The sequence below is a fragment of the Callionymus lyra genome, chromosome 2 (genome assembly GCF_982586985.1).
Source record: "Callionymus lyra chromosome 2, fCalLyr1.hap1.1, whole genome shotgun sequence".
In the NCBI taxonomy this organism is placed as follows: Eukaryota; Metazoa; Chordata; class Actinopteri; order Syngnathiformes; family Callionymidae; genus Callionymus; species Callionymus lyra.
The window spans coordinates 43193596-43203249 of NC_141819.1; the positions used below are offsets into that span (position 1 = coordinate 43193596).

Genomic DNA, 9654 nt, shown 5'->3' on the forward strand with positions numbered 1-9654 from the left:
AATTTAGAAAGAGTCAATTGACTCCATGTAACGTGCAAATACAAGTCAGACGTCTACGTCAAAAGATATGTAATAAATCAAGTTGTATAATGACCATTTTTATTGGAATTATATTTAAAAACTTTTCTTTATTGCAATAACAAATGTAAAATTGTGATATAACGGTGCAAAGTGAGATTTTAAATAGAGAAAATGAATATTCATGAGAAGACAACATCATTTGTGTGAACATGTTATCAAAGATATAGTTAGTGAGGGGCTCTGGAGTCACTGGTGTTTCTCTTGACATGTGTGCTGCTGGACTCCTGAGCCCTAACGGAACCACAAGCGTTACCGTGAGCCCCCGGGCGTGGATCTCCACCTACCTCTGCCCTCCTGCTCTCGGCTCCGGGTCGGGTGATGAGCGCCGTGTCCCCGCACACCACCACCGGGTCCTCCACGAACACGCAGTCCGGCAGCGCCTCGTCCGCGGGCAGCTCCACCACCTCCAGCCCGACCCGGTTCTTCAGCACGTCCACGTACGCCTCGTGCTCCAGGCGAGCCTCCTCCAGACCCACGGCCGCCTCGCTCATCCGGAGCGCCCCTGTGGCCAGGGACGCGGGGATCCCCCGCACCACGGCGTGGGTGAAGTGTCCGAACATCTGACCGGCCATGTTGCTTCTTGCTGGGCTGCAACACAGAGGGACGCAGGCGTGCGTGAGACAGAGACTTTGTTTGTTTGGAGTTATTGATCTGCTTGGAGACGGAAGCTGCTGCGGCTGCGGAACCTGCGCGCGTGTGTCCGGGGCTCCAGGAGAGTGACACGCCGTGATGACGTGCACCGACAGTCACGTGTCAGGAAAGTGACAAGCCGAGGGTCCAACTTCCACCGAACAAAGCCTCAGTAAAGACTTCAGTCAGAGGTGCAGCTTCTGTTGTTTTTGACCGAGAGAAAAGAAGTTCATTCATTTTCATGCAGGCGTCGTGGGGGCAGCAACAGGCAGAGGACACCCTGGACAGAACTGCAGACCTCCAGACACACTCACAATGATTTCGTTTTTGGACTGAAACCAAAGTTACACAAAAACACAATGTTCTCTTTGAACCTAAAATAAAGTCACTTCCCAGCATTGCAAATAACACACATTTCCTACCGCTTCAATCATCAAACAGATGGTTGTCTCTGAAGAAATGGATAGTTTTATTTCTGTGTTTTCTTCAGTTATTCTGAGGCCAGGATTACACGTTTCCATGAATACATTTTACCTTCACCTATTTCATTAAAGGGAAATCCCTTAAATTGATCTTGGACCTATTGCTGTGTCTCAAATCGCATACTACTCTTAGTATACTAGAAGTTAGTATGCATCAGTTTAGTGTATGTACTAACTAGTACGCAAATTTTCCACAGATAGTATGTCTCAAATCAAACACTGCTGCTACACACTAACCGGAAATCACATGACAGCTTCTTCTTCTACTTCTATTTAATGATGTTTCAACCAGCTGTTTGAACGCTATCGCAGACACCTGCTGGCAGCACGTTTTGCAACTTTGAAAAAAGAAATAAAGAAAAAATATGAGAATATAAATAATCGTGAGATATTTAAGCTGGTATCCGCACCGAAGACGTGTCATCCTTCTACTGCTGCGGAAAATGCACCTGTAAGTATATGCATATATATGCATTTATATATGACGTAACATCCGTTTAAAACGTCATTAAGATGGCGGCTGTTTAGGGTGGTTAGTGTCCATCGAATCAAGTTTTGTGGGCGTGTTAGTACGCCAATTTAGTGTGCATGGCGCACTAAATTTCGCATACTAAGAATTAAGACGCACTAACGCACTAAAAATACTAACTTTGAGTACGCTAGTATGCGATTTGAAACACAGCGTATGTGTCTGTTTGCACAAAACCACTCTGCTGTGATTGGTCAAGCATAAAGGTTTGTCACCATGCGTCATCAATCCTCCACGTCCAAGAGACTCGTTGTTTAAACAAAGAGGGGTGTGATTACAGCTGGCTGGAGAAGTGAAGCCCATTATTACATCATAATGGGCTTCACTCTTGTAACCCCTCGTCTGCTGAGATTTCAGCCGTGGGAGAATTGTGTCAGCAGAGTTGGGTTTTCACATTAGTTGAACATTTAACGCGAGGAAGATCACGATCATACTAAGAACATGGAAATACACGTGCTAGGTTAAGTTAAGCACCTTTTTTACAGAACACCCCCACTGAATAAGAACGCTGCTCATGACCTGAAGTTCTTGATGTCTCACACTGGTGTACCCGATGAAGGTAAGGTAAGGTAAAACTTTATTGAAATTGTTTTTTTCCAATAGCCACAGAAAATACAGCAATTTTTCATGAAAAAATAAAAATAAAAATAAAATAAGAACAAGAACATAAAAAACAAGATGACACAATCTAAGTCTAAAGATAAAGACAAAGAACATAGATCAAAGATTAGCACCATGAGAACACTTTGTTTTTAGCATGCTACTATCACGATTAACAGTGACCTTGAAAATGTGCTCTATAAAACTATAATGTAAACTCAATTAGGGTATTTTGTGTCAGGATACAGAGTTTTTACAAGCACAATAAAGGAAAATAAAGGAAGCTGAGGTTAGTAAATTAGCATAGCATGTAGACAGATAGGCAATAAAGCTAATGGCTACATTTGAGAAAAAACACATTTAAAAGTTTGAAAGAAATTATCTGAAAATTTTTCACTTATTTAGTAGGTAGTGTTGTAAAATCTAGGATTGTTTTCAATCTTTAACTGGATATGTGGCTTAGTAAAAAGATATGTTAAGGACATTAAAGAATAAGTATAAATGACATATTCAGATGGAAACTTAAATGGTAGTCAAAATGTGAATATAAACTTTTTGAGAGAATAAAAAAAAAAATCAAAAACAATTTTGACGAAATAGCAACAGACAATTCCATAACAGGTCTTCTATATCTCTTGACGCAGTTTTGAAATTAGTTTATTTTTAGGGTCAAACTACAATTTTAAGTGCAAAGTTTGGATAGTTGTTTAATATATACTGTATATTGATTACAGATACATTGAAAATTCAAAACTACCCCAACTTATTTGTTAGTTTCCTAAAAGCAATTTGGGTAAAATTCAAGGTTTACTACGCATTTTGATGCAAGGCAAAGTCTGCCATGTGTGAGAGACGTGGAGAAGAGCACAGTTGAGATAATTGTGTGTCAGCCGTCTTTCTGTCATGTTTAGCTGTAGCTCAAATGGATTCTTCATAATCTCGGCTCTGGCCTGAGAACATCTCAGGGCCTCTCTGTTGAAGTCTGGAACGACAAACAAAGCTGGTTGAAGACACATTTTTAAACTGATGTTGTGGCTGTGTGGAATTCTGTCTTGTGTACAGTACGTGTGAGAGGAGGAAGAGTGGAAGCGAACGTTCCCACGTGGTGCCGTCTACAGCAGCTCCTGGACTCAGTGAAGCCGCCTGAGCGGATGGAATGTTTCTTAAGACGTCCCAGAAGCACATTCTTCCACGGCGGGACCTCCGTTTGTCTTTTCTTGTTCCAGATTCACTCAATTATCCCTGACTGCTCTAAACATTCCAGGAGCCCCACATTCCTTTTTTTTCCACTCCAGCCAGGCTGGTCGACACCAACACCTGAGTCAAGACCCCTTTTCCATCATTCCTCACCAGACACCGACGTGGCTCAAGAAAAGACCCTCTCTCCTACTCTGTTTCTCTCCCTGGTGTGGAATTTGGGTTAGTGGAGATGAAGGGAAGCCCTCATGAACACCTGGCTAGGACACGCTGCGGTTATAAAAGAAACCAGAGAAAGCCGACACGATCCTCCAGCTGTGGACGTCCGAGACAACAATCCCTACTATTAGTTTGATGAGACTCTGGAAAGTGTGACACGTGTGATTGTACAGGTGCGCCGCAGCCACTCAAAAGTGGGCATCTAAAAATAGACAGAAAGTTCTTATTTTCCAGAGTTTGGAGCCATCCATGGTTAACCTTCTTAGGGATATCAGTTGTGTTTTTAAAGAGCAAAGAATGAAGTTGTTTAAAAACTATTCCAGCCAAGGTTTGATTTTGAAAGGGAGGAAGGAAATTTTAAAGGGTAAGACAGCGGAGAGAACATGCTCTCATATAATTGATTAAGACAAGACAGCTTGTGGAAGGAAACAACATGCAACTTCATTACACAATGACACATGGTACGTGATGTTATTGTCTGAGATTTCATGACCCTCTTTTCTCTCCTCCTCCTTCCTCTCAGCCATTTGATTGGTGCACTGACAGAGTACTTCCCAAAATATCTCTAGTATCATTATATTCACTCAAGCACTTATTCTGATTAAATTAGCATGGACGATATCATTATCAGAAACAAGCAAAATAAGAAGAAGTATGAATCTCAATCTAAATGTTTTCATTCAAACATCAGAAAGAATTAATTCAAAAACCAAATAAAACAGGTTACCTTGGTATGAAATTGTGAATGTATTTCCACAATCTGAGTTGCTTTTTGGTCTGGTTAAAACTGTTTATGTCCAAGCTGTGTTTTTTTGATAGCTAGTATTGGTAGCTATACATGGGGTTAAGGGTTTTTCATTTCAGAGGGATAAACAATAACAATTCCTAGAGATATAAGAGCATAATCTGGTCGATGACACCAAAACCTGCCGGAAATATAGAAGGAAGTATAATGGGATTTTTTCTTGTTATCACTTTTGTAAAAAGTATTAAATACAACCAGTAAACACACAAGTCAAACATGTTTCAGTGAAACCTTGTCAGAACACTGTTATCTGAACATCTGCTTGTCATAGTTTCACTGTAAAGATCTAGACACTGATTAGATTTGGAATGGCAACTGTTCTCTGTCTAAACAACTTCTTCATCTTGAGTCCCACCCATAATCAAAACTTACCGTAACTCAGCAGACATCCTGGAGCATCAGCAATTTGGCGCTGAGAGGAAGTGTAGCCGGTATACATGGCTCAGTTATGACATTTATCTTGGACGTGCTACAATGGAATCTGTTGTCTAAACACATCCTCTTCTATCAGACATAAACTGTGAGGCCGCTCACCGCAGACTTCCTGAGCGGTGGTCCTGCTGGGATCTTACAATAGCTTCACACTGGGCCACCAACAACCGGCACATCTGCACTTTCTCCGGGTGGTTGTTTAGTCTAATGAGGAATTTGGTCCAACAACCAGGATGGAAAGAGTAAGGGTCGCAGTAATCACCACTCACTAACGTATGTCCACTTTCTTTCCGACGGACGGGATCATTAGGAAAAGAGAGAATCTCCAGTGACGCAGGACGACAACACTCTTTCCTCAGAACGTATGGAACGACAGTAGTGACAGTAGACAATCCAGATTTGGACCAAGAATGGTGGTGTAGAAGAAGAACAAGGAAATAGAAGAGGGAAGCAGGAAAGCAGAAAGAGAAAAAACAGAAAACAAAGTAAGAAATAATTAATCAAATTTTCAGAAGAAAGAGAGTTACATAAACCTGGGCAAACAGCCTTTTTCATGTTAAGCTATGATGCTAGCAAGTAAATTAAATTAAACAGCAAATAAAAAATCTATTATAGTGAACTGTTGTCAAATAAAGCAAATCAGAATCACCCTGTCAGACACAAGTTGCTCAGAATGTTGGCCGGGTTTAACTACTTCAACAGAGTGACACAAGATAACACTGATAAAAATCTGCCCTACAGTTTGGGTGATTGAAAAAATTAAAACTGATTTTTCTCCAAACCTTATACACACACAGTCAAATGATATTCTTGATCTTCTCCTTCTTTCTCTTTGGCTCTTATTAACAACTTATTCATTAAAACCTCACATATGTTTAACTGAGAGCGCCACCTACACTACTGTATGATGAAACATACACTCACTGTACACAATGATCTCAGAATCTTAAGATCAGCTTCCCTCTCATACATTCATCACCCTGTTAGACTCCCTCATCAAATACTGTAACACACACAACAAAAATATCTGAATTGCGTAATGAAAGCGTAATGCCTTAACTCAGTTTATTTATTTTTTTAATCACAATTCCACTTTTAAAACAACAAAGCAATGGTTGATTTTGGTGGAAGGTTCAATGTTAAACCCCGCACTGGCCAGACAGTTCCCTGCTGCTCGGAAAGACTAACAAGGGAGCAGCAGTGCACATGTGCGCACGCAGACACACCCCCTTCCCACTTCCGAGACAACAAACACACTCTTTGAACAACTAACAACCCACTTATCTATGAAAAATAGCATGACAACTTCTGTTTCTGCGCATCCCCTGGTCAGAGACGACATAAACGCGTCACTAAATGTAGTGAGGGTCAAAAGGTGATTGATGGCATGATATTGAGAATCCTTTCCAAACAGAGGGGGGTCAAAGGTGTGAACTCACCAGGGGTCTGTGACGGCTGACATAGATGACGTGATCAGGTAAACATCCAGGTACAGACGATCACGCTGCGTCTTTACGCACCACCGAGATGGGATCCATTTCACAAATAGAACCCGTGTATAGTCTTTTTATCTCTCTCTCTCTCTCTCTCTCTCTCTCTACCTACTGGATCAGAACTCCTGTATAGGAGTCGACCCCCCTTCTCTCTGAACGTGATGGACAGGTTGCGTGAATAAGTAAAATTTGCCTGAATGAATGAAAAAAAAAGGAATTTCCCTGCGCGTAGAACATATTTAACAAGGATTTCAGCCGTCAGGAATGCTTCTGTGGTCCTCTGGCCAAAAGGGGAGAGGAATATGTTAATAAAGGGCTGCCATACCAAATATGGCCATTTTGTTACGTGTGCCTTGCATCTGGAAGGGGTTAGCTGCCTCGAATAAAAGCACCGAGAGCCAGAAATAGACTGAAGAATGAAGAGCACAACGTGTTGCTATTTTAAACTTCTTTGGCGATTGTGTTGTAAAAGTGAACCACGGCGCTTCAAAGAGAACTCATGAAGCTGAAGTGAAGAAGAAAAAGAAGTGATGATGAAGAGTAAACATGTGAAAAAGGAGAAGGAAAAGTGTGTCTGACTGGAGGCGAACGGAGGAGAAAAAAAAGCAGTGGAGAAGGAAAAAAGGAAGGTTTTAGACAGGGTGGAGCTTAGGTCTTGGATGGAAAATGCGCCGAGAAACATTCCTGGCATAGTTTGGGAACAGTTCAGCAGGCAGTCCAGAGACGACGTCAGCTCCCCACCACCGTATAAAAGCGAGGAGGTGGCTGGAGCTCAGCAGACTTCTCTTTAACTCGAGAGCTTCACTCGCTCCTCCAGGAGACTACCAGCGGACACATCCACAGAGACGCGGAATATCCACCAAGATTTCCCTTTTGAAACACGCACAAGACTTTTATCCAACATGCTGATGCGCGCTCTCGTCCTCTTCTTCTTCGGAAGCCTTCAGCTGGTGAGTCCCTGTCCCACTTCTTTTTTTACTTTTCCATTTCCGAGGAGAACAGTTTCCAATGACATGTTTTTGTGACCAGGTGTTTTCAGCCTCCTGCCCCGGCGTGTGCGAGTGCCCGGTGGAGGTGCCGCGGTGCGCGCCCGGCGTCAGCGTCGTGCTGGACGGCTGCGGGTGCTGCAAGGTGTGCGCGCGGCAGCTGAACGAGGACTGCGGGCTCACGGAGCCCTGCGACCACACCAAGGGCCTGGAGTGTAACTTTGGAGCCAGCTTTGCTGCTGCCACCAGCCGAGGGATCTGCCGAGGTGTGTATTCAAGATCACCAAAATACACTTAACATGGAGCCCAGAATCATTTCAGAGACTGTTGAGGTGAACCTTCACATCATCCTCAGAGTTGAGTTGAGTTGAATTATTCAGCTCTGTGGAATGTAGCCTCAACCTCAAAGAGTCTCAGAGAGAATTTTAGTTTCAACTCACTAACCTTCCTCTCCTCTTTCCCTCTCCAGCCAAATCAGAAGGCAGACCATGCGAGTACAACAGCAGGATCTACCAGAACGGAGAGAGCTTCCAGCCCAACTGTAAACACCAGTGCACATGCATCGACGGGGCGGTGGGCTGCGTGCCCCTGTGCCCGCAGGAGCTCTCCTTGCCCAACCTGGGCTGTGCCAGCCCACGCCTGGTCAAGGTTCCTGGCAAGTGCTGCGAGGAGTGGGTGTGCGACGACGGGAAGGAGATGGACATCCTGGAGAAGATCTTCGGCAAAGACATGCTGACTGAGGAGCTGGAGAAAGACCTGACCAACAGGAATGAGCTCATTGCCATTTTCAAGGGAGGACTCAAGTCTCTACCCGGTGAGAAACCTTCTGGAAGATTCAAGCAAGAAAACTCGAGACACATTTCTAACCATTGCCCTGTTTTTTGACAGCCTTCCGGCCGCAAGCTGAGATCCACTTATTCGACAGCCAGAAGTGCATCGTGCAGACGACCCCCTGGTCCCAGTGCTCCAAGAGCTGCGGCACCGGCATCTCCACCAGAGTCACCAACAACAACAGCGAGTGCAAGCTTGTCAAGGAGACCAGGATCTGTGAAGTCAGACCCTGCACCCAGTCGCCCTACACCAGCCTGAAGGTAGGCATCAGTCACCTTGCATCATACCTGCTAAACTCAAGGCAAGGGGGCCAAAATTGTAACTTCAGATAATCACATGTGGCCCACGAGTGCTTTAATCATGGTAGATCATTAAACTACTTTTATTTTTACACAATGTTGCTTAGTGTCTTATTTCATATGTTTTTGGCCCTCTGCACCATTGAGTTCGACACCCACTGCCATGCTAGCTGTACCAACCATTGCTAACCTTCCCTTTCGCTCTGTCCACAGAAGGGAAAGAAGTGCAGCCGAACCAAGAAGTCCAGCCAGCCGGTCAAGTTCACCTACGCTGGCTGCTCCAGCCTGAAAAAGTACAGACCCAAGTACTGCGGCGCCTGCGTCGACGGCCGCTGCTGCACCCCCCACGACACCAGAACCATCCGCGTCAAGTTCCGCTGCGAGGACGGCGAGACCTTCAACAAGAACATCATGATGATCGAGTCCTGCAAGTGCACCTACAACTGCCCTCACATCAACGAAGCCTCCTACCCGTTCTACCGCCTCTCCAACGACATCCACAAGTTCCGGGACTGAACCCAGAGCACTCCCGGGTGTACATAGACCACCATGAACTACTTCTTGTTGTAACTTGATTCCCAAGGAATCGTTGGCTTGCACCAGGAGGACGTCAATGAAGTGCACTGTCCGCTGCGACCTCGTCGGCATTCTTAAGCTTCGTATTAGCGGAGCATGGAGCGTAGCTTCGTTATGGAGCAAGATGTAATTACTATTTGTACATTCATGTAAGTCATTGATATCATCCTCTGTGTATATGTCGATCTCTCAGTATCAGACTGTTGACTTGTGTGTGTATATGTACATATGCGCGCACGCAACTCCCACCAGCAAACACGTGTTTGACGGGGGCATCAGTGCTCACGTATTGTGGCAGCTATTGAACTCACAGACAAAAAGAATCACATGTCAACGGATGAATGAATGTTCTTTCTTTATTTTCTATTATTAATATTATTATTTATCGAAAAATAATGTAGCTACTTTATTTGGATATCTTGTGTCATACTGGAATAAATTGTACAAATGATTTAATTTTATATGCTTCAAATAAAAGTGATTTATTTATGAAA

General features: G+C 43.8%; 2 protein-coding genes across 2 annotated transcripts in view; one reads left to right on the top strand and one right to left on the bottom strand.

The window, feature by feature from the left end:
- The window catches only part of ddah1 (dimethylarginine dimethylaminohydrolase 1), a 68557-nt gene extending 62027 nt beyond the window's left edge, over window positions 1-6530 (bottom strand). The window contains exons 1-2 of the mRNA XM_087785377.1: window positions 6415-6530; window positions 366-669 (exon numbers count right to left, since the gene is read on the bottom strand). Coding sequence (XP_087641503.1) covers window positions 366-669; window positions 6415-6437 — 327 coding nt within the window. The 5' untranslated portion in view covers window positions 6438-6530. The remainder of the gene's footprint in view (window positions 1-365; window positions 670-6414) is intronic.
- Window positions 6531-7244: 714 nt separating this feature from the next.
- Window positions 7245-9654, top strand: ccn1 (cellular communication network factor 1). The gene is made up of 5 exons (XM_087785366.1): window positions 7245-7418; window positions 7498-7720; window positions 7924-8268; window positions 8343-8545; window positions 8798-9654. Exons 1-5 carry the CDS (start codon window positions 7371-7373, stop codon window positions 9098-9100), a joined length of 1122 nt encoding a protein of 373 aa, XP_087641492.1. The 5' UTR covers window positions 7245-7370; the 3' UTR covers window positions 9101-9654.